Source organism: Chiloscyllium plagiosum, unplaced genomic scaffold, assembly GCF_037043375.1.
Source record: "Chiloscyllium plagiosum isolate Xiang-an unplaced genomic scaffold, Cpla_swu_hap1 HiC_scaffold_3, whole genome shotgun sequence".
Classification (NCBI taxonomy): domain Eukaryota; kingdom Metazoa; phylum Chordata; class Chondrichthyes; order Orectolobiformes; family Hemiscylliidae; genus Chiloscyllium; species Chiloscyllium plagiosum.
Window position 1 is genome coordinate 105,668,748 of NW_028270141.1, and position 23,689 is coordinate 105,692,436.

The 23,689-nt window shown below is 44.8% G+C and overlaps 1 protein-coding gene across 1 annotated transcript; it reads left to right on the forward strand.

The window, feature by feature from the left end:
• akirin2 (akirin 2) lies at nt 1-23,453 on the forward strand. Its single transcript, XM_087982271.1, is given in 8 exon segments — nt 1-506; nt 509-586; nt 8,288-8,431; nt 17,999-18,151; nt 20,228-20,393; nt 20,395-20,418; nt 22,018-22,052; nt 22,055-23,453. Coding segments are annotated over 8 exon segments (732 nt in total). The 5' UTR covers nt 1-412; the 3' UTR covers nt 22,093-23,453.
• The last annotated feature ends 236 nt before the right edge of the window (nt 23,454-23,689 follow it).

Sequence of the window (23,689 nt, forward strand, 5' to 3'; positions counted from 1 at the left end):
GCAGCAGCAGGAGGAGCTGGGAGTGGGGGGGGGAGAGAGAGATCATCCATCGCCATCCGCTCCGCTGCTGGTCGATATTGACTCGGCCGTTGCTGCAACACAACCGCGGCGAGTGGCGCTATCAACCCGGGTGGATATTGGAGCGGAGAGGTTGTTGTTATTTGGTGGCGGTGGTTGGGGAGGAAGAAGGAGAGACATCAACCGTTTTCCGGCCGAGGGAGGTTTTGTTTTAATATTTCACAAGGAATCGATAAACCGGCTTTTTCCACCACCTCTTCCGTGAATAGAAACCGGCGACTTTGTGCGGCCGCTCGTCCTTCGTTCCTGCTTTCTCTCTCTCTCTGTGTGTGTGTGTGTCTCTCTCGCCCCCCTCCCCCCGTTCCCACTCCGGGCGGACACACACTCAGTCGCCATGGCCTGCGGAGCCACTCTCAAAAGGACTATCGATTTCGATCCCCTGCTCAGCCCCTCGTCACAGTCCCCGAAGAGGAGGCGCTGCACCCCGCTCACTCGGCCGCTTCCCCGCAGAAATACCTGAAAATGGAGCCGTCACCCTTCCGGGAGGTCACCCCCCACCTCACCACAGGTCAGTCAGTGTCAGGGCCGGGGGGGGGGGGGGGGGGGAGTGTGGCTGCCAGCTCGGACTCGGTGAGTGAGGGACTGGGCGGTGTCTGGGCTCCCCCCCCCCCCCCCCCGGTATGTAGCCGGGTTTGTGGCTCAGCTCAGGTGCTCCTCATCCCTTCCTATTCGCTTCTCCGTTCCCCCTTCCCCCTCCTCCACCCTGTCCTCTCCCGCTCCCACAACCCCCCCCCCCCCCACACTGTCCTGTCTCTATCTCGCCCACACTACCACTACCATCCTCTCTCCAACACCCCCCCCCCCCCAACTGTCGCCCTGTCTTCACTATGTCCTCTCCCCCCAATAATCCCCCCCAACTGCCCCAATAATCCCCCTCTCTCCTCTCCCCTCCCCCCCCCTCTCTCCCCTCCCCCCCCTCTCTCCCCTCCCCCCTCTCTCCCCTCCCCCCCCTCTCTCCCTCCCCCCCTCTCTCCCCTCCCCCCCCTCTCTCCCCTCCCCCCCTCTCTCCCCTCCCTCTCTCCCCTCCCCCCCTCTCTCCCCTCCCCCCCCCTCTCTCCCCTCCCCCCCCTCTCTCCCCTCCCCCCCCTCTCTCCCTCCCCCCCCCTCTCTCCCCTCCCCCCCCTCTCTCCCCTCCCCCCCCTCTCTCCCCTCCCCCCTCTCTCCCCTCCCCCCCCCTCTCTCCCCTCCCCCCCCTCTCTCCCCTCCCCCCCTCTCTCCCCTCCCCCCCCTCTCTCCCCTCTCTCCCCTCCCCCCCTCTCTCCCCTCCCCCCTCTCTCCCCTCCCCCCCCTCTCTCCCCTCCCCCCTCCCCCCCTCTCTCCCTCCCCCCCCTCTCTCCCCTCCCCCCCTCTCTCCCCTCCCCCCTCTCTCCCCTCCCCCCCCCTCTCTCCCCTCCCCCCCCCTCTCTCCCCTTCCCCCCCCCTCTCTCCCCTTCCCCCCCCCTCTCTCCCCTTCCCCCCCCTCTCTCCCCTTCCCCCCCCCCCCTCTCTCCCCTTCCCCCCCCCTCTCTCTCCCCTTCCCCCCCCCTCTCTCTCCTCCTTCCCCCCCCCCTCTCTCTCCCCTTCCCCCCCCTCTCTCTCCCTTCCCCCCCCCCCTCTCTCTCCCCTTCCCCCCCCTCTCTCTCCCCTTCCCCCCTCTCTCCCCTTCCCCCCCCTCTCTCCCCTTCCCCCCCCTCTCTCCCCTTCCCCCCCCCTCTCTCCCCTTCCCCCCCCCTCTCTCTCCCCTTCCCCCCCCCTCTCTCCCCTTCCCCCCCCCTCTCTCCCCTTCCCCCCCCTCTCTCCCCTTCCCCCCCCTCTCTCCCCTTCCCCCCCCCCTCTCTCCCCTTCCCCCCCCTCTCTCCCCTTCCCCCCCCCTCTCTCCCCCTTCCCCCCCCTCTCTCCCCCTTCCCCCCCTCTCTCCCTTCCCCCCCCTCTCTCCCCTTCCCCCCCCCTCTCTCCCCTTCCCCCCCCCCTCTCTCCCCTTCCCCCCCCCCTCTCTCCCCTTCCCCCCCCCCTCTCTCCCCTTCCCCCCCCCCTCTCTCCCCTTCCCCCCCCCTCTCTCCCCCTTCCCCCCCCCCTCTCTCCCCTTCCCCCCCCCCTCTCTCCCCTTCCCCCCCCCTCTCTCCCCTTCCCCCCCCCTCTCTCCCCTTCCCCCCCCTCTCTCCCCTTCCCCCCCCTCTCTCCCCTTCCCCCCCCTCTCTCCCTTCCCCCCCCTCTCTCCCCTTCCCCCCCCTCTCTCCCCTTCCCCCCCCTCTCTCCCCTTCCCCCCCCTCTCTCCCCTTCCCCCCCCTCTCTCCCCTTCCCCCCCCTCTCTCCCCTTCCCCCCCTCTCTCCTTCCCCCTCCCCCCCCTCTCTCCTTCCCCCTCCCCCCTCTCTCCTTCCCCCTCCCCCCCCTCTCCTTCCCCCCCCCCTCTCCTTCCCCCCTCTCTCCTTCCCCCCCCTCTCTCCTTCCCCCCCCTCTCTCCTTCCCCCCCCTCTCTCCTTCCCCCCCCTCTCTCCTTCCCCCCCTCTCTCCTTCCCCCCCCTCTCTCCTTCCCCCCCCTCTCCTTCCCCCCCCCCTCTTCTTCCCTCCCCCCCCCCTCTTCTTCCCCTCCCCCCCCCTCTCTTCTTCCCCTCCCCCCACCCCCTCTCTTCTTCCCCTCCTCCCCCCCCCCTCTCTTCTTCCCCTCCCCCCCCTTCTTCTTCCCCTCTCCCCCCTCTCTTCTTCCCCTCCCCCCTCTCTTCTTCCCCTCCCCCCCTCTTCTTCCCCTCCCCCCCCTTCTTCTTCCCCTCTCCCCCCTCTCTTCTTCCCCTCCCCCCTCTCTTCTTCCCCTCCCCCCTCTCTTCTTCCCCTCCCCCCCCTCTTCTTCCCCTCCCCCCCCCTCTTCTTCCCCTCCCCCCCCTCTCTTCTTCCCCTCCCCCCCCTCTCTTCTTCCCCTCCCCCCCCCTCTCTTCTTCCCCTCCCCCCACCCCCTCTCTTCTTCCCCTCCCCCCCTTCTTCTTCCCCTCCCCCCTCTCTTCTTCCCCTCCCCCCTCTCTTCTTCCCCTCCCCCCTCTCTTCTTCCCCTCCCCCCTCTCTTCTTCCCCTCCCCCCTCTCTTCTTCCCCTCCCCCCTCTCTTCTTCCCCTCCCCCCTCTCTTCTTCCCCTCCCCCCTCTCTTCTTCCCCTCCCCCCTCTCTTCTTCCCCTCCCCCCTCTCCTCTTCTTCCCTCCCCCCCCCTCTCTTCTTCCCCTCCCCCCCCCTCTCTTCTTCCCCTCCCCCCCCCTCTCTTCTTCCCCTCCCCCCCCTCTCTTCTTCCCCTCCCCCCCCCTCTCTTCTTCCCCTCCCCCCCCTCTCTTCTTCCCCTCCCCCCCCCTCTCTTCTTCCCCTCCCCCCCCCTCTCTTCTTCCCCTCCCCCCCCCTCTCTTCTTCCCCTCCCCCCCCCTCTCTTCTTCCCCTCCCCCCACCCCCTCTCTTCTTCCCCTCCCCCCCCCTCTCTTCTTCCCCTCCCCCCACCCCCTCTCTTCTTCCCCTCCCCCCCCCTCTCTTCTTCCCCTCCCCCCCCCTCTCTTCTTCCCCTCCCCCCCCCTCTCTTCTTCCCCTCCCCCCCCTTCTTCTTCCCCTCCCCCCTCTCTTCTTCCCCTCCCCCCCTCTCTTCTTCCCCTCCCCCCCTCTCTTCTTCCCTCCCCCCCCCTCTTCTTCCCCTCCCCCCCCTCTCTTCTTCCCCTCCCCCCCCCTCTCTTCTTCCCCTCCCCCCCCCTCTCTTCTTCCCCTCCCCCCCCCCCTCTCTTCCCCTCCCCCCCCCCTCTCTTCTTCCCTCCCCCCCCCTCTCTTCTTCCCTCCCCCCCCCCTCTCTTCTTCCCTCCCCCCCCCCCCTCTTCCCTCCCCCCCCCCTCTCTTCTTCCCCTCCCCCCCCCCCTCTCTTCTTCCCCTCCCCCCCCTCTTCCCTCCCCCCCCCCCCCTCTCTTCTTCCCCTCCCCCCCCCTCTCTTCTTCCCCTCCCCCCCCCCTCTCTTCTTCCCCTCCCCCCCCCCTCTCTTCTTCCCCTCCCCCCCCTCTCTTCTTCCCCTCCCCCCCCTCTCTTCTTCCCCTCCCCCCCCCCCTCTCTTCCCCTCCCCCCCCTCTCTCCTTCCCTCCCCCCCCCCTCTCTTCTTCCCTCCCCCCCCCCCCCCTTCCCTCCCCCCCCCCTCTCTTCTTCCCCTCCCCCCCCCCTCTCTTCTTCCCCTCCCCCCCCCTCTTCCCTCCCCCCCCCCCCCCCTCTCTTCTTCCCCTCCCCCCCCTCTCTTCTTCCCCTCCCCCCCCCCTCTCTTCTTCCCCTCCCCCCCCCTCTCTTCTTCCCCTCCCCCCCCTCTTCTTCCCCTCCCCCCCCCCTCTCTTCTTCCCCTCCCCCCCCCCTCTCTTCTTCCCCTCCCCCCCCCCTCTCTTCTTCCCCTCCCCCCCCCCTCTCTTCTTCCCCTCCCCCCCCCCTCTCTTCTTCCCCTCCCCCCCCCCTCTCTTCTTCCCCTCCCCCCCCCTCTCTTCTTCCCCTCCCCCCCTCTCTTCTTCCCCTCCCCCCCCCTCTCTTCTTCCCCTCCCCCCCCCCCTCTCTTCTTCCCCTCCCCCCCCTCTCTTCTTCCCCTCCCCCCCCCCTCTCTTCTTCCCCTCCCCCCCCCCCTCTCTTCTTCCCCTCCCCCCCCCTCTCTCTTCTTCCCCTCCCCCCCCCTCTTCTTCCCCTCCCCCCCCCCTCTCTCTTCTTCCCCTCCCCCCCCCTCTCTCTTCTTCCCCTCCCCCCCCCTCTCTCTTCTTCCCTCCCCCCCCCCCCCCTTCCCTCCCCCCCCTTCCCTCCCCCCCCCTCCCTTAAAATCTATTGATCTATGCCTGAGATTAGCAGAAGATGTAATGGCTTTCTCAAAGGGATTGACCATTTGTCCTAGAGACTGCAGTGAAAGCAGTGTGTTTCTCATTGAGTGAATTGTTTTTCCCTGCTTCAATTTGGTATTAAAATTGAGTCTCGCTGAACATCTAACCTTAAGCCAGAAAGGAAATGATGTATGAAGCTTGTGTAACTACCTTTCAGACCATTTACTTTAAGGGTGTGTTCTGCAAATTTTGAAAAACTTGCTTAAATATCTAATCATTTACAGTGTGAATGCAGATCTGTATTGTAGAAGGTCAGGACTCCTTAATTTCCAAATAAGGAAATGTGCTAAATTTAAGTTGATTACTTTTTTACCTATTTATTAAGACTAGTTTCTTGTGGTGAAGCTCTTGACAGCCATTTTGTCATGAATTTTTTGTTTCAGTACCTTGTTAGTTTAAACTTTCCCCATCTTAATGTGCAATGACTTGATAGAAATTAAAGTGTTCAATTAACAACTAGAATATTTAAATGTAACTCCAATATTCACTTCAAATTTTTTACTCATTAGCTCTCTTTATTTTGCAACACAAGTGGTATAATGTGCTTTTTAAATTGAGGATTGACTAAATCCATAATTTACCCTCCTAGTTAATCCCTGGTTGCTCGGGTAGCAGCATTGGGTAACTGGGAAAATTCTGCGTTAGTGAAAGTGAAACCCAGACCTTTTGTTCTGTTGTCAGATGTTTGTTTTGAAAACTTTTTTATCCAGTCAAGCACTCATCAAATTTGTTAGATGGGTTGCCTGTACTTTAACCCTGTGATGTCTCCTTTTAATTCCTTCAAAGGATGTGGGTATCGTTGCCAGTGTTTATTGCCCGACCCCCAGTTGCTAAGAAGGTAGTTAAAAGTTGATCACATTGCTTTTGTTCCAGTGTTTTTATGTAGACCAGATTCTATAAGGATTGTGGATTTACTTTCCTGATGGACAATAGTGAACCAAATGGTTCACAATCTTAACTATTACAATTTAAGAGTGGCTAGCTTAGACATTGAGCCAACATTTAATTCTAGATTTGTATTGAATTCAAATTTCATTTGATGTGATGGATTGATAATGATCATTGCTAAATAGCACAAGAGGTCCTTTAGCCTAATTGTCTGCCCAACCTAATTACACTAATCCCATTTTTCATCATTTAACCTTTTTTTTTTAAATTATGACACTTCAACTGCTCAACCAGAAATGTTGCCTGGCATTCCCTCAATTTCTTGCCCTTCACTTTAAACCTATGCCCCTCAGTTCATTATTGACCCTTCAGCTAAGTGGAACAGCTGCTGTTTATCCATCATGTCCATGCCCCATATAATCATATGCACCTCAGTTGTGTTTTCCCTCTGCCTTCTCCATGCAAACGAGAATAACCTGAGGCTAACCAGTGTCTCTATGGCTAAAATACTCCGGCCCATCCTAGTGAACCACCACCACCTGTGCAATACATCCTATAGTGAGATGATCAGAACTGTACACAGTGTTTAAGCTGTGGCCTAACAGAAATTCTGTACTGCCCCAACATAATCTCCCAGCTCTTATAAATCTATACCACAACTGTTAACTAACTGCTGCCCTTAACTAACCTTATTAACCTTCCCTGTGCCTTCGGGCCGGTGTGGACAAGCACCCAAGCTTCCATTCTCCCTTTTGAATTTCCTTTGTGTCCTGCCATTCATTGAGTTCCAATTCTAAAGTGAGTCACCTCGCACTTGTACAGAGTTGAATTTCATCTGCCACTGATCCATATTGGTCATCCAAAAGTTTTACTTATCTCTTCTCCACACTCCTTCAGTTCTGGCTGGGAACATGTTACAAAGTGTTGTGAAGGACAGTGGTTTTAAAAATAAACCATTTAACTCCCATTTCTTGCCTGCACTGTATGTGTATGTTAGCACTTATTTGATCATTGAGATCTATCTTTGGTGTGTGGTCTGTTTACATTTTCCATTACTGCCAAATAAGTGAAATTCAGTTGCATGCACTTTTATAGCTTTCAAAATGCCCATCCAAAGTTGTCATCTGTTTCAATCATACTATTAATGCGTACCTTGTTCTAATTTTGCTATGAACAACGGATGTTATTTGGAGCAATACTCATGTGACCATTCATCTGTCAGCTTGAGTTCCAGTAGATAACTCCTTGCAGAAAGCGTCATGAACAAGCTGATCCTCAATTTGCTTGTTGATCTACATTTCCAATGGGTATACTGACAAATGATCAAGAGGCCTGGGCTTATGCTTTTATTTCTCTTCGTGAATTAGTGTCAGGGCATGTGCCCCAACCTACCAAATCTAAGTGCTAAATGAAGCAGCAAGAAAAATTTGGCGAATTGGATTGAAAGTCATACAAGCAGCCTACAATCTTTGCTGAAACTGTTGGACAGCTTGCATTAGTATTACAATTGATTGTACTTGTAATGCGTTCTATATCTAAGGCATTAGTAAACACGATATTAAAAGCAGCTCTGTCTGTAGCTATAGATACTTGTCTGCAACAGGGTCATGATTGATAGGCAGGAATGTGACTGCAATGTAAAATGTGGTCATATTTTTTTTTTCATTTTTGATCAAATCTCTTCATGTAAGAAAGCTTTTAAATTCTACTTTGTAGAAGGATCATTATTGACTGGTTACAGCAGACACCAGGGAAACATTTGATTGTGACTTCCCTTTTTCACCATTTGAGTATGAAGGTGACTGACCTTTTTTAAAGGTATCTCTTTTGTTCAGTTACATAAGAGACAACATCTCTCTAGCTTGGGGAATAATAAAGGAGCTGGAAATGTGTTGCTGGAAAAGCACAGCAGGCCAGACAGCATCCAGGGAACAGGAGAATCGACGTTTCGGGCATAAGCCCTTCTTCAGGAATAATAAAGGAGGCAGGGCGTTGACATTGTATTGAATGCTCTAGGAGAAAGTGAGGACTGCAGATGCTGGAGATCAGAGCTGAAAATGTGTTGCTGGAAAAACACAGCAGGTCAGGCAGCATCCAAGGAGCAGGAGAATCGACGTGGGGGCTCATGCTCAATGTCAATTCTCCTCCTTGGATGCTGCCTGACCTGTGCTTTTCCAGCAACACATTTTCAGCATTGTATTGAATTACTTTATCTTCACACTCAAAATTGGACAAATTGATCTATCAATATAAGGTATGTTTTGCATAATTTTGGGGATTTAATTGCACCATTAATAGTGTCATATGCAATTATCTGAAGCAAACTGGATAAACCTTTTTTTTTTAAACAGATGATATGCTTCACAACAGTAAAAGCTTTTGAGTCTCAAGGCATTACATCGTTTGCTGACAGAACCTCTGATTTGCTTGAATGCAACGTGCTTTAAAGTGCTTCTTTCAGTTGTAAAGACCTTGTGTTTTTCTTCCAGAGCAAATTCTCTACAACATAAAACAAGAGTACAAACGCATTCAGAAGAGGAGGCATTTAGAAAGCTTCCTGCATCAAACTGAGGGAAGTTGTTCAAGTGATACACAGACTCATGTTCCAATTTTAAATGGACCAGCTTTGCAAGGTATGTGCAGTCTTCAGTGTGGAAATCCAGGTTCCTAGTTAAGGTCTACATTACTAATGGAGTTTACTGTAGTGGTTAAACAAAACAACTGTTATCTGTATGCTTCAGCAGTTGACATTTTTGGAATGATTACTGGAATCAAATAGCAGTCAGGATGCAAAGCAATATGTCCATTACTGACTAATTTATAATTGGACTTGGAGGGTTGGTATCTTAAAGCATTGTCCTTGGAATGGGTTTCCTTTTGTGCAAGAAATATATGCTGTTTCACAACTTTATATACCTTCAAAGTTACATGGCAGATACATTTTTTAATTGTCTGAATTCATAGAGCAGAACTGAATGCTGGGCAATAACTTTGTGCATCACAGCTAGTATTGGCTTACACTGCAGTTATTTCAGATCTACAAATGATCATGATTTTATTTGAATATTACTTCATAATTTAAGATGAGCAGTAGTTTACTGCTACAACTGACTTCATGGAAATAGGGCGACATTACAAGCTGCTCCTGTGCACACAAGTTGAATTAACTTGTAGAATAATAAACACTAGAGTAGTTTTCAACAATAAAATGTTTTTCAGGTTGAACCTATTTGCCCAGTTTTTCTGCTAATGGCAGTACAGAATAATGTGAAAAGACAAGTCACTGTATAGCAATTATTACTGTTTAACTGCTATATTAAGTTAGGGAGGCAATGCAAACATTGATTTTTGAATGAGTTTGAAAATAATTTACTTTAATTGGGGGGAAAACTTCACAATTGTGGATTAATATGGTTAGTAAATGTCTGAGGATGGAGGTGCTGTTCTAGTCTTTCACAAGGTCAGGAGTGACATGAAAGACTAAGACAATGAGAACCGAAGTCTCAAAGAATTAATTGGTGAGCCAGTTGAAATCTAAATTTTTCTTTAGACTGGAACAGCAGAAACTAGATGAAGATGTAATATTTAAATTGTTTGATTAACTGTATATTAATTAGTGATATTTCTAAACTTGATATGCTAGTTAAATGTGGCAGGGCAGGTGAATTATGGGAGCTGGTGAGCACAATTATGATCCACAGTAACCATATTTGCAACCTGAGGGTTTCACTTTAAAGAGCTAGTGTTAAACCTTTTGCTATGATGCATTAGGGAGGGGAAAAGTCTGACTTGGGCAATTTGTTCCATTCAGTAGTCACCTCCTTAGGTGAAGTACTACAGGCTCGGACTGTAGTTAGGGATAAAGGGTGTGACTTCCAAGTGAGGCAGGTATAGGGATTTGGATGATGCCAGTGAAGCGGTTTCAGCTTTTGGAAACTTACCCAATGGGAGCAAGATTTTTGCAACCTGTTGGGATGAGCCAGGATGCCATAAGATGAGCAAATCTGAGCACTGTACCATGCTCCAGGTGGCATTAACTTACCACTATATACTAGTTTTCAATATGGAAAGAGTGGATATTTATGGACACTAATCTGTGCAGCCTTCAGAGTAAGTTCTGAAGATTGTGTGGCTTGCCCAGTGTCGAGGTTGAGTGAACCAGGCTTCAGCAACTTTGTATGGGTGAAGAAGAATCCTAATGTTACCCAAGTGGATACTGCCTACATAAGTAGATCTGAGGTTCTTCTACAGAAGAATGAGCAACTAGCTATAGTACTAAACTCAGCACTGTACATGCTGAAACTTCTGGATCTCTGCCTTGATACATTGGCAAAGGCTGCCTCAGACAAGAGGTCTGTGAATACTAGTTCTATGGGGCAACAAATATGGGTTTCAAATCCTCCAGCTCTGACACTAGCATAGTGGTGGAAAGGGGAAGCTGCTGCATTGGGATAATCTTGACCTGGGCAATACTGTGACCAGTATCCTTGTAAATGAAACAACTAGGACTGTTGAGTCAGTGTAGAATTCTGTGGGAGGGTATTTAGAAAGTTCTTGAAAGAGGATAAGACAATGCAACAGGTTAGTGACGTGGATAATGTCATGAGTATTGCAGTAGACAAAATGTAGAAACATGACTGCACTAGCCAGTATGCTCTTTGAATTCTCTAATTTTGCCATTTTCCCTACAAAGCTGCCTTCAACACAGTTTCTAGTTGATGGCACAAATAAAAACAAATGAAGAGGTCACTGTGTATGTCAGTGTGCTGTTAGTGTTTAATTATACAAGTTTTCCTTTTACCTGTTTGATTGATACTTTAAAGTTTTAGAGTTAAAAAGCATCTGAAGTTGCTTCAGGGCCAATCATCATGCAACCTACTCTGAAAACTTCTGCTCACGTTTGAAAGCTGATAGCTGAGACAATCAAAGCATTTAAATAAATAGAGACAACATCATCGTTTTGAAGAGCTTCCAGGATTTGCATCTTTACTGCAAACTATCTGTTCCTGTCGCCCCATCTCTAGCTCAGATTTTGAAATCTGTTCTCTAGTCCATGAACAACATGAACAACAAGCAAAAGTGAGCACTGCAGCTGCTGGAAACCAGAGTCTAAATCAGTGGTGCTGGAAAAGCACAGGTCAGGCAGCATCAGAGGAGCAGGAAAATCAATGTTTCGGGTAAAAGCCCTCCATCAGAATGGAGGCAGAGAGCCTCCAGGGTGGAGAGATAACATTTCGGATTCCTGATGAATGGCTTATGCTCAACATCTATTCTCCTGCTCCTTGACTGCTGTCTGACTGGCTGTGCTTTTCCAGCACCACGCTCTTCAGCTCTGACCTACAGCATCTGCTGTGTTCACTTTCTCCTAATCTACCTATTTCAGAAGGGTTTGAAGAAGGGATAAGGACATGAGATCTTAACAGTAGTAACTTAAGAGGAGGTGCTGGTGTAATGTCAGTGGGCTAGTAAGCAAGAACCCTGGTCTAATTTTCCGCAGATTTGGGTACCACGGCAGATGGTGGAATTTTAATGAATTAAAAGTCTGAAATTTAAAGCTGACATAATGGTGACCATGTAGCCATGTTGTGAAATGAAACCTTTCTGCTTCAAGTCCTTTTCTAAAGGACCTGTTTGAACCTATGCATGGCTCCAGGCTAACTACCCTGTGGATAACTGGATGGGCAATAAGTGCTGGGATGGTTAGTGATATCCATGTGCCAGCTCAGAAGATAGAAGTGAGCAATAACAAGGATGTAAATAGTAGAGAATTACGTTAGTGTCCTACCTTGGCCAGAAAGGTTAAGCTTCAAATCCTACCTGGTTCGGGGTGTATCGAACTTGCCTGACTGGGTTAATTTTGAAAAGCAAAATGTCACTGATAGGTGTAGTGTATATAGGATCCTTAACCATATCAATATGGCAGATTATTTTTTTAAAATTCTGAAAGAGGACCATCTAAAAAGTAATACATGTGATAACTTTTAATGTTTGAATAAATCAAAGGCATGAGTTGAGTTCAAAGTTTTTTTTACTGTTAGTGACCATCTAGCCCATTCTGTTCTGGCCAAAAAAAAACTGCCCATTCTAATTCCTTCCACCTAAAACCCAGTAACCTGCAGATCTATGCATCATTTAAATTTGTTGAGGGATTTCTATCTTCACAACCAAACCAGGCAGAGAGCTCCAGCCAGCTGCCATCCTAGGAAAATCTTGCTTTCCTTTTTTTTCTCCTGTCTCATCCATTCACCAATGATCCCTGGCATTCCCCAGTAATTTATGTCTGGTACGGAAACTGGTGTTTCTGCCTAGTCTAGTTAGACCTCTCATAACTTTGTTCTCTTAAATGCCACTTCAGCAGTCTCTTGAGAATGTGTATAGGGCATAAGCAGGCAGGGGAAGAGTTGAGTTCTGAATTTTGTTTTACAAGATTGCTGAGCGTGTCTCATCTGATGACTTAACAAAGGGTGCTGCAGGCAAGGGTAATGGGTTAACAAGGTGGAAATGCATTCCTTATGTATAGAGCCATTTAACAATATTGGAAGCATTCAGCATATGAGGTCAGTTTAACAAGGTGAAAAGTACTCATTCTGAAGTCGGTTCTTCATTGTGTAACAGCAGATGGTTTAATCTTTACTATTGACACTTGCTGATTGTAACTGTCACCCAATCAATATGTAGTTGCCTTATCTGGATGCTCCTCCCTATAAAATGGCTATGTAGTTCATTGAGAAACTGCTGTTCCAGAGAAGACTGAACTCGTCCCTATGCACATGAACGGTCATGCTGTCTCCCTCCAGGGCCTGGAATAAAAATGGAGGTAAAACCACACTGAGCATTTTGCTTCAACTGAAAGGGGAAAGCGGGATGACATTCTGTTCTAAGAATAGACTAGAGTTGGTTTTTCTATCTTTCCTCAAGTTGCAATTTTCTTCACCTGCCAACAAACTTGTGAATCTTGTTGATATTTTCTCTACAGAGCAATTATGTCCTTCCTGTAATGTTGTGAGCAGAAATGTACATGAAATTCCACTTGCAACCTAAACAGTGGTATACCAATTAAAACGCTGCATCCACCATTTTTTCCTTTTTGTTTTGTGCAGTGGAAGAAAGCATTGTTTTGCTTTTTAACAATCTTATCTCTCTGTCTCACCACCTTCAAGGACCTGTGAAAATGCATTTCAAGGTCTTTCAGTTCACTTCCTCAGCCCCTCAATGTCCTCTTATCCATTGTATACTCCTGAGCTTTGTTTTTCCCCCATGATATTACCTCATTTACTTCTGTACATTAAGTTCCATTTAAAACTGCTCACTCCACCAAATCATTGATAGTTATTCTGCTCATGTGGCTAGTTGTTCTTGTCTGAAAATTGAGGTGTGACTGGTAAGTTTGAAATTCAAATATTAACACACAAACAGCAAGGGACCAAACACTTACTGGTGGCACACCACAGTTCACTTTTCCATTTGCTGAAACATCCACCAATTACTACCTTAAAGTGTGATGTTCCCTTCAAATCATGTTAACTGTCCCTGATTTAATCCATGTCCTTCTAAGTGAAAGTTTATCATGTCTTAGAATTGACATGAATGATTTGCCCCACCACCAAGATCAGCCTGACAGGCTAGTAATTATTTGACCCCTCCCTCATTGTTTTTGTACAATTTATTTAATGTTCTTTGACCATCAGTCTACAGTACATCCTGTATCTAATGAAGAATGGAAAATTATCCTCAGCATGTTATTTCCTCCCTGGTTTCCCTTTAACAGCCTGGGATGCAATCCATATGGCACTTATGATTTTCTTTCTTCAAGGAATGTCAGTCCCTCAGGAACTATCTTTCGCATTGTGCTTATTTTATCCAATATTTCACATTCCTCTTAATGAGAATATCTTCACAAGGATGGATAGGGATGATGCAAAGTACTCAGGAACCCTGAGCACAGCACCTGTGTTCACTCAAGTTAATGGGTACATTTCTATTAAGCCCCAATTCTTTCCTTGGAAATTCTCTTGTTCTTAAAATATCAATAAAACAACCTAGAATATTTCTTTCTAAAAACTAAAATCCTAAACATTTCTGAAAAGCTCAGCAGGTCTAGTAGCATCTGTGGAGAACTCGAGGTAACATTTTCGATCAAGTGACCTTCCTTCAGATTTTCTTGGTCTTTATCTGCTAATATTTTTCATATCCTAACTTTGGTTTTCAACATATTCAGTTTTTTTACAACTGCCATAGCTTGCTTTCTCGACTTTATCTTGTACTGTTTTTTATTCGGTAAGGTGTTCTAGGTTTAGAAGTACCTTTTTTTTTGACAGGACATGTCTGCATTGCCTTCAACAACCTGCTGCTTTTGTTTCAATCTACAAGATTTTTTTTGTAAAGTTTACCTACTCCTTTTCCATAATGCTAAGTACAACTATTGTGATCACTGTTTCGATCTTGCCACAACTCGTGCATTTGCACACGTTTGCCCTTTAAAAAGGGGTACTTATTTAAGTCTCTTGAATGTTGTTCAAGAGCTGTGCCATCTGTGCTTTCACACTATATTCCAGTTGTGAGGTCATTGAAATCATCAAATGTATTACCACTTTGATTTTGCACTCAGATTTTCTACAGATCTGTTTTTCTCTTCCCTTCTATTTGGAGTTTTATGGTATGCTCTTTAGTTTTATTTCTGAGCTCAACACGTCTGTTTAATTTTTGTACATCATATTTTCCTCAGCTGTAATTTTTTTGACTGATAATGCTACACCTTGACACCTTTGTCCTGTCTGAGAACTACCTGAACTCTAATGCTGAGTTAGCATTTTTGCCCTCTTGAAGCCAGGTTTCCATTTCGCAATTTTGTTATGCTACTATGTGTCTCTATGCCATATTCATGACTGACTTAGAAATCCATCCTAGTGCCACTTAGAGAGTAAGCTATTTTTAAATCTGGTAGGGAGTGGGGGGAGGAATGAATTAATCTAAATTTATGATTTGGCAACTTCAGGAAAAAACTGTTAAAACAATGAAAGCAAAATTCTGGGTCACAAAGAGCAAAGCATTTAGTTTTCCCAATATGATTTGGACAGACATTAAGATATCGAGTCTGCTCTGAGATTTTGGTTGTGCTGCTGATCTTTGATCGTCGTCACTGTCTTGAATATGTAAAGACCCAGCCATCTATCATTAAGAATTCCACTGCTTCTCTACCTTCTGAAGGTCCTCATCTGTTATAAATGGGTGACCCTGTATTCTGAGATTATGCCCTCTGGCTTGAGACACTCCCACAAGGGGAAACAACCTCTGTATTTGCCAAGTAGCCTAAGAACCTTTTGTATGTTTCAGTAAGGTTGCTTCTCAGTCTTCTAAATTCCAAAGACTACATGCCCAGTGTACTCGACTTCTCGAAGAATCTTTCCACACATGGGATCAACCCAGTGAACCTTCTCTGGATTGCCTACAATATCAATATATTTTTTCCTTGGAGAAGGGGCCCAAAACTCCAGTGGTAGACCATCTGTAGTCTGACTCGTGCCTTGTTTAGTTTTAGCAAAACATCTCTACTTGTATACTTATTGCCTTTGAAATCAGGGCAGCGTTCCATTCACTTTCCCATTTACCCACTTGGATGTTAGCTTCTCATAATATATATACAAGGACTCTCAAATCCCCCTGTTCTGTATCTTTCTGCTGTTGGTCTCTCTAATATTCACTCTTCTTTCTCCCAAACCCCACATACTTTTGCCCTACATACTTTGTAATGTCCTTATCCCAATTATCTTTTAAATAACTGATTTGTTATCCATGCTAATATACTACCTCCAGCAACATGGTCTGTTTTTCTGAAGTAGCTTTGTCGTACCTATTCAAATACCTTCTGAATGTCTAAAATTATATCCAGTCCTTCATCTTTATTTATCCTGCTTGTTCAAATTGTAGTAAAATTTATCAGGCACTATTTTCATCTCATGAAGTCATGCTGACTCTTTGATCATTGTGCTTCACAAACATTTTTTAGTTTTTTCAGCACATTACCAAAAACGATTGAGGGTAGAACAGTATGTGTTATTTGGGCTTTAGTAAAACCTTTGACAAGGCTCCGCATGGTAGACTAATGAGTAAAGTTAGGTCACATGGGATTCAGGATGGATGCCAAATGGATACACAATTGACTCAATGGCAGGAGACAGTGGTGGTCGAAGGTTGCTTTTCAGACTGGAGGCCTGACACCAGTGGTTTTGGATCTGGGTCATCTTTTGTCATTTATATTCTCATCTAAATCCTTTTATTTAAAAGGCATGGTTAGTAAGTTTGTGGACTCCACCAAAATTGGTGATATAGTATGGTGAAAAGGTTTAAGATTATCAAAGGGTCAATGAGCTGAAAAATGGCAGGCTGCGTTCAAGGTATTGCATTTTGGTACAGCACAAAAGGGAGACTTCTACAGTTAATAGAGCTTTTAGGTTGTGTTGAAGAACAGAGGGACCAAGGAGTTAGTACATAATTCTTTTGAAGTTTACATCACCGGTAGTCGGGTTGTTAATGTGCCTTCATTGCTCACTCTTTTTGAGTAGAGGAGTTGAGAAGTAATGTTGAGGTTGTGCAGGATGTTGGGGGCCCTGTTGTGGAATAGCGTCCAGTCTGATTGCCCTGTTATAGGAAGGATTGTAAGCTGGGGTGGGATCTCAGACTTAGAATTGAAGGTTTTGAGTTATAAAGAAGCAGGAAAACCTGTGGATACCAGATATTATTCAGTCCAAAATGGAGAAACAGTCCTGAAAAACATTAGTTTACTGCTCTCTAGAACGAGCTTGGTCTGAGTATAGGAAGTTGAGGTGGATTTTATAGATTATAAAATAATGAGGGATATAGATAAGGCTAGTGGTAGGTATCTTATTTTCTCTAGGATGGGGGAGTTTCAAGACTAGGGCATACTTTTAAGGTGAGAGGAGGGAATTTTAAAGATATGGGGCAAATGTTTGACAAGTTCATGTGGAATGAACTTCCTGAGGTGGAGGAGGATGTGGGCATAGTTAAACCATTTGAAAAATGCTTGGTACATAAAGGTTTTGGAGGGCTTTGGGCCAGGTGCAGGCAGTTGGGACTAATTTAGTTTGGGATTGTTAGGCATGGACTGGCTAGACTGAAGCGCCTGTTTCTGTGCTGTATGTCCATGCTTTTCTAAATGTTCTGCTCATTATATTCTCATGTTTTTTGGCCTTTTTTTTTGTCTTTTTTTTTAAAAGGTGTTATGTTGGCAGTTTTCCAATCATCTGGGACTTAACAATCTTTTAGGAGACTACAACCTATGCATCCATTGTCTCTAGTAGCTTCCTTTTAAACTCATCTGATCAGGTTGATGGTCTTTAGTCCTATTAGGTTACTTAGCATTTTTTTTTCCCTAGTAATAGCTCTTGTACTGTATCTGCTCCTACTTCCTGAATTCCTTTAATCTTCAGATCTCAAGATTCTGAGAGGTGTGATCCTCTAACGATGGCCTTATTTGGATTCCCAGGCATTTTGAGGGCTGTGCCTTCAGGTGCCAAGGCTCCAATCTCTTGAATTCTCTCCCTACACCTCCAAATCATAACATTGGTTTCTTTCTTTAAGAACATTCTCTACTTGACAAATTTTTCATTGAGCTAGTACAGGTAGTTCTTATGCAACTTTGCATTATAGAAGTATCGCACTTCAGAAACAGTGCTTATTGTTGATGTAATCGCATTACAGCCAACATGTTTTAAAAGTTTGTGCTTTAGAAGCAGTGTCCTCAATTTGTCAGTTACATTGGTTAATTCTAGCTAACGAAATGTGCTTTATAGCTAAACAAGGTGTATCTCCTAATGTAGCAATACTTTATTGCTTCTGTGAAGTACATTGGATTGTTTGATTATGAATAATTAAATATAGTCCTAACAACACTCAATGCAATTGGCATTTTATTGTCCCCTCAGCAGAATACCACAAGCTTCTGGGATAAGTGGCAGATTGCAGTGGAGAGCTAGACATCATTATGCTCTGCTGCTTTGGGAATTAGCTTTGGCCCTATAATCACTTGTCAATAGGAGCAGTGTGGAAAGATAATGGAAACTAGTAAGTGGGGAAATGTTCACTCTTGTTGGCTGCTAACTGATTTTGAGCACTTTCAGCTTCTCCACTTAAAACAACAAGGCTTGTATTAACTTTTTTTATGTTTTTCTTTTAAACCCCAGGTACTTCATCCGGATCATTGTCACCACAGTCAAAGAAAGATCAGCCGCTCTTCACCTTGAGGCAAGTTGGAATAATCTGTGAACGCCTGATTAAAGAGCGTGAAGAGAAGATCCGTGAGGAGTATGAGGAAATACTGGACTTAAAGCTGGCAGGTAAATTTGGGTGGGCTGTTGACATTTGGGCAAGTGCAATATCCGATAAGAATATAAAGACAAATACTGAATTCCTTCCAACTAAATTGTGGTAGTCTTGGCACCTCTTTAAAACGTCTACAATTTTGGAGGTGCCAATATTGGACTGGGGGTGTACAAAGGTAAAAATCACTACCAGGTTATAGTCCAACAGGTTTATTTGAAAGCACTAGCTTTCAGAGTGCTGCTCCTTCATCAGGTGGTTGTGGAATATAAGATCATAAGACACAATTTATAGCAAAAGTTCAGTGTCTCATTCTGCATACCTTGCCAGTGCTATGTCAGACTGACAAATCCTCTATAGTTTGAGTTTTACATGGATTCATCCAGTTATTGAGCAAAATAAAATGTAATTCTGCAAAAACATTCACCCCATAAACTTGTGTGGGGATGTAGGAGTGACAGATTGCATGTGATAGTAAGTTTGGTTAAGTGTGTGATGGGTTGTGTGAAGGTGCATGTCATTGTGGGGGGTGTATGTGTGCATATGTGAGAAGGAGGGTCTGCATGGATGAGTATGTGGGGCTGCGTGTATTGAGCAGTGGGATCACCTGTAGTGACATGAACCCAAGGTCCAGGTTGAGGCCGTTCCCATGGATACTGAGCTTCTGCTCAGCCACTCTGTTAACACACAATTGAGCTGTCTTGAGAATGTAATTTTAAAAAGTTCTGGAATTTACATATCAAAGATCAGTAGTTAGCATATCCCATCATAAAAGATGAAAGTTTTAATCTAAGATTGTTTACTGTATCCCATCTCCATGACACCGGACTACTTTGGCTATAAATTCTTCAGCCGTTCCTGAAGTAGGGCTTATGCCCGAAACGTCGATTCTCCTGTTCCCTGGATGCTGCCTGACCTGCGCTTTTCCAGCAACACATTTTCAGCTCTGATCTCCAGCATCTGCAGTCCTCACTTTCTCCTATAAATTCTGAACATGGTCTTATTCTCCACAGCCACTTGAAGAAGGAGCAGCACTCAAAGCTAGTTTTGTGATTTTTAACTTTGAATAATTCCTGGATCAGGCTTGATAGTGTGGGGAAATATAGAATTGTGGTTATGGAATAGCTTCATGGTGAACAGAATGGATTTGAATTTACTCTTTTGTTTTTGTTAATGGCGAAGTACAACATCTAGGAGTTAGAAAGGAAGTGGGAGCAGATCAGAATATGGAGCAAGAAAAATAGGGGTACTAACCAGTCATGAGTACAGGACAATCTTAATTATCTGAGCAAGATCTCAAGGTACCATAAAACAGTTCATATGCGAGCAATCTGTTATCCAAACAAAGTACTTCTTGCTCATCTCGTTCAGATAATCAAGGTTGTTCTGTAAGTGTTTAAGGTCTTGGGCTTTTATTCTGCTTGATGTGGTTCTTGACTTGGACTTGACTGAACGGATGAGCAAGACATCCTGAAAGCAAGATGTTTAGCAAGCTTTGTTTTAACTGGCACTCTGGATGAACCAGCACAGTTTTATATACCTATTTTCTTTATTACCACTATGTCCGAGTAATCGTTTGAGGGAGAGTGAAGGCTGTCTAGTAAACTTTTTATTTAAGGCAAAGTTGCATTATTCTAGTGATTTTATGCATTAGGTAACTTAACAGTTGTGTATACCACCGCATTATGTTTCTATTACTTAGTGTTTTTACATTGTGACTTCTCATTCAACTGGAATACTTGATCAACTGGTTCATTCCTGGTTGCATAGGTGCTGGTTAATGAGGTTTGCTGTACTCTTATGGTGTTAGTTCAACTAATTTTGCTGGTGGATAGTTTTTTTGGAAGTAGCCAATTTACAATTTGTGGTATCATCTTTCATCTGTAGCTCTATATAAATGGACAAAATGAAGGACTGATATGAGAAAATCGGTAGAATGGGGAAGAATACTGCATACCTTGCCAGTGCATGCTCATTTTTAAGTGTACAATTGGCATGTAAAATTTACAAAATCCTAATCTTAATCAAATTTTTAATGTGTTGCATGGTTAGACAAAGTCTTATTAGAGACGTTTGATTTGAATGTTTTTCAGAACAATATGATACTTTTGTGAAGTTCACACATGACCAGATAATGCGACGATATGGAGAACAACCTGCAAGCTGTACGTATACAGATCAGTTTTTTTAATGTCATCTTTCAGTTTGTGCCACCCCCTAGTCTAAGGGGACATGTTCTCCCAGTCTTTACTGATCAGCTTAGATGCATTGAATGTGGTCTGAGGTAGCATGCCTTTGAATTTTTTAAATGCATGTTTCTCAAAAGCAAGGCTGAAACCCACAGTTTTGTATTGTTTTGTTTGCAGTCATGTGCCACCTTAACAGAACACCTTTAGTTATTAGGGACAGAGAGCTAAAGTTTTAAAATGTTAAGCTTGACAGTATTCTAGAAAGACCATGGTGATAGTGAATTTAATATGCCTGGCAGAATTAACCTTTTGAGTCTAATATGACTACTTTGGAGTTCAGAAGGAATCGTCAGAATTGTTAATTCTGTTTCTCTTCCATAGTTACTGTCAGACCTGATTTCTCTAGTGCACTATTTTAAATCTGCAGGTCCCACATATATTTACTTTAAAAAAAAGTATGTTCAAAGCAAATTGATGCTGTTTCTTTATTTTAGAAATATTGGTGATTGTGTACTAAATCAGAACTTCTAGCCTTGCAGAATTTAGTTCTGTAAATGATCAGCATGTCTGAACTTTGTCGACAGTGCCTATGTATGTTCAGCTTGTTGCCAGTTGTGTCCCTTTCCATTTACTTGATGGAATGATATTGATGTAATTGGCAATGTGAAACAGTGCAGTAGCACAATGCAAAAATTGCAATTACAACTTTAATGGATTTGGATGTGCTGCTGTTGGACTGGGGTGTACAAAGTTTAAAAATCTCTCCATACTAGGTTACTGCCCAACAGGTTTATTTAGAAGCACAAGCTTTTGGAGCACTGCTCCTACATCAGGTGGCTGACAACCACTTGATGAAGGAGCAGCGCTCCAGAAGCTCGTGCCTCTAAATAAACCTGTTGAACTAAACTGGTATTGTGATTTTTTTTTTTCCCTTCTAACAGAAGAATTATTGGTTTACAAGAGCATGCTGTACACCTACATAGGGCAAAGTGCATGGTATGTGCTCTCAATAGTTTGCATTTGTATTGGCCTTCACCACAAGTAACTACTTTTTGTCTAGTGTAGACAAAAATGATTAATTAGATTCCCTACAGTGTGGAAACAGGCTGTTTTGGCCCAACCAGTCCATATCAACCCTCCGAAGGGTAACCCACCCAGCCCCATTTCTCTGACTACTGCAACTAACAGTGCAATTTAGCATGACCAGTTCACCTGACCTGCACATCTTTGGACTGTGGGAGGAAACCCACACAGACACTGGGAGAATGTGTGCAAACTCCACACAGTCGCCTGAGGCTGGAATCGAACCTGGGACCCTGGTGCTGAGGCGGCAGTACTAACCACTGAGCTGCCCTTTTTTAAAATAAGAAATGGCATTTTTTTATTTTACAGTATCTGTAATATAATTTCAGACATTTGGTTTATTCCAAACCTTTTAAAGAATGCTAAATACAGTAACCTTTTCCTGCTGATAAAATTAGATAGCATTTAAAGCTAAGCCTTGAAGAAAAACCTTGTTGATTTGGTATATTGTTCAGTGGTAGTTGGTGGGGAAATCTTGTTACGTTGCTTTCTGTGTAACAAAGAAATCATAACTTCTATCTCTTGCGTTAAAATAGAAAATTGTGCTATTTAGAAGCTTTTTAACCTTTAATCTGCCCTTGATTTGACACTTATTTTCTTCTAATTCACAGATGTGTCTTGAATTGTCCCATATTTCTGCGGAGTACCCTTTCCTTTTGAACACTGCAAGTTGGCTGTTTCTCTGAGACTTGTAGCAGTGCCATATTAACCACCTGTGAGCACAGGGTGTTTCCAGCTTGTCAGTGGCAACCACTTTTCTGCAGCGTATGTTTGTTGGAGTGCTCCCTGATATGTCATCACTTAATTGGACCTTTGCTACCTGTACTTATATACCAGTGGCTCCCTGTTTAAAATTTTGCTGTATTGTTAAAATCCAAAAAAGCTTTTCCCTTGATTTTAATGACTTTAAAAGGAGCAATACTGGTATTCCAGAATTAGCCCTTCGCATATAATTTCAGCATTGTATCATAAATGTCAGACTTTTAGAAGAATCAGTCCCGTATGGTTTTGATAATGAGCCTTTTTTGCAAACTTTTGACTTCTAGCTACAAAAGGTGTTCAAGGAGATTTTAAACTTACTGTTACCTGTGTAAGTGTTCTTAAATTTTCTCAAGCTGGATTAGTGGCAGCTTTTTGTTGCCTGGTTTTAGAACCAATTCATATTGACAATACTGAGGTTCACTATCAGATCTGCAGGTGAGCAAGGTGAAATGTTGCTTTCTTGTTTGAATGTGATTTAGAATGTTCATGTAAACTGATTAGTGAAGAATAATTCCAATCTAGTCATAAGTTTTGAATCCAAACATTGAACTTGACTGGGTTGAAGCAACTTCTTTTGTTTTCCTGACACCCAAAAGGCCACGCCTGCAGTTTGACCTTGTTTTCGTTTTGGACATTTACCTTTGTTAATAGTAAATATGTTAAATCAAAATGTTGCATTCCAAAAACTGTTTGGGATGCTAGGATACAAATCTGACTCTTTTAAAACCTGAGGTTGATTTCTAATCTTTACTATTGTGGTGATTCAAGTGAATTTTGAAAATGATTTGCAAAAAACTAGGTCAGATTAACTACTAAACTACATATATCCAAGAAAACTGAAAGTGAACATGCTTCCAAGAGAGCAGCTGTGAAGATGAAGCAGTTAATGGTAATCTTTTTAGTGTCTGCGGGCCTATGATTTTAAAATGGCTGGAGGGCAAAGATTTGCAAAAACTCATTGTGCACTACAACACTTCTGCAGGCAATAAATCAGTTTGAATGTTGAATGATGAGATTTAATTATCCCTACTTTATGATATGAGAGATTGCCTGCATGTATCTGTGGTCGTGCCTGTTAAAGTGCTCAGAAACTAGCTTTTTCAAGAAGAATTAAGAGGGGCTTGGAAGGGGTAACTGAAGCTTCATAGTAATTTTTTTGGAAAATAGTAAATTTTATTTATTCTGGCAGTCTTTCAAAGTTTATTTCTGCATTTTGATGTACCATTATTTTACTGTTCTTTGTAGTGTAATGGAATTTAGTTGACAATAAAAAAGTTTACATCCAGTTCTAAGAATTACTGTTTAAAATTCTGAAGAATATGTTGAACAGAATTCAAAGTACAGTGGTGCCTCGGAATCCGACTTTAATTCATTCCAGGAAGCTGATCGGATTGTGAAACTATTTCCCCATAAAGAAATAATGGAAAGTGAATTAATCCTTTTCTGGGCCCCAAAAAATTTCAAGACACTTTTTTTTAAACTGCAAATACACATGGTTAAGGTAAAATAAGATGAGTAAGG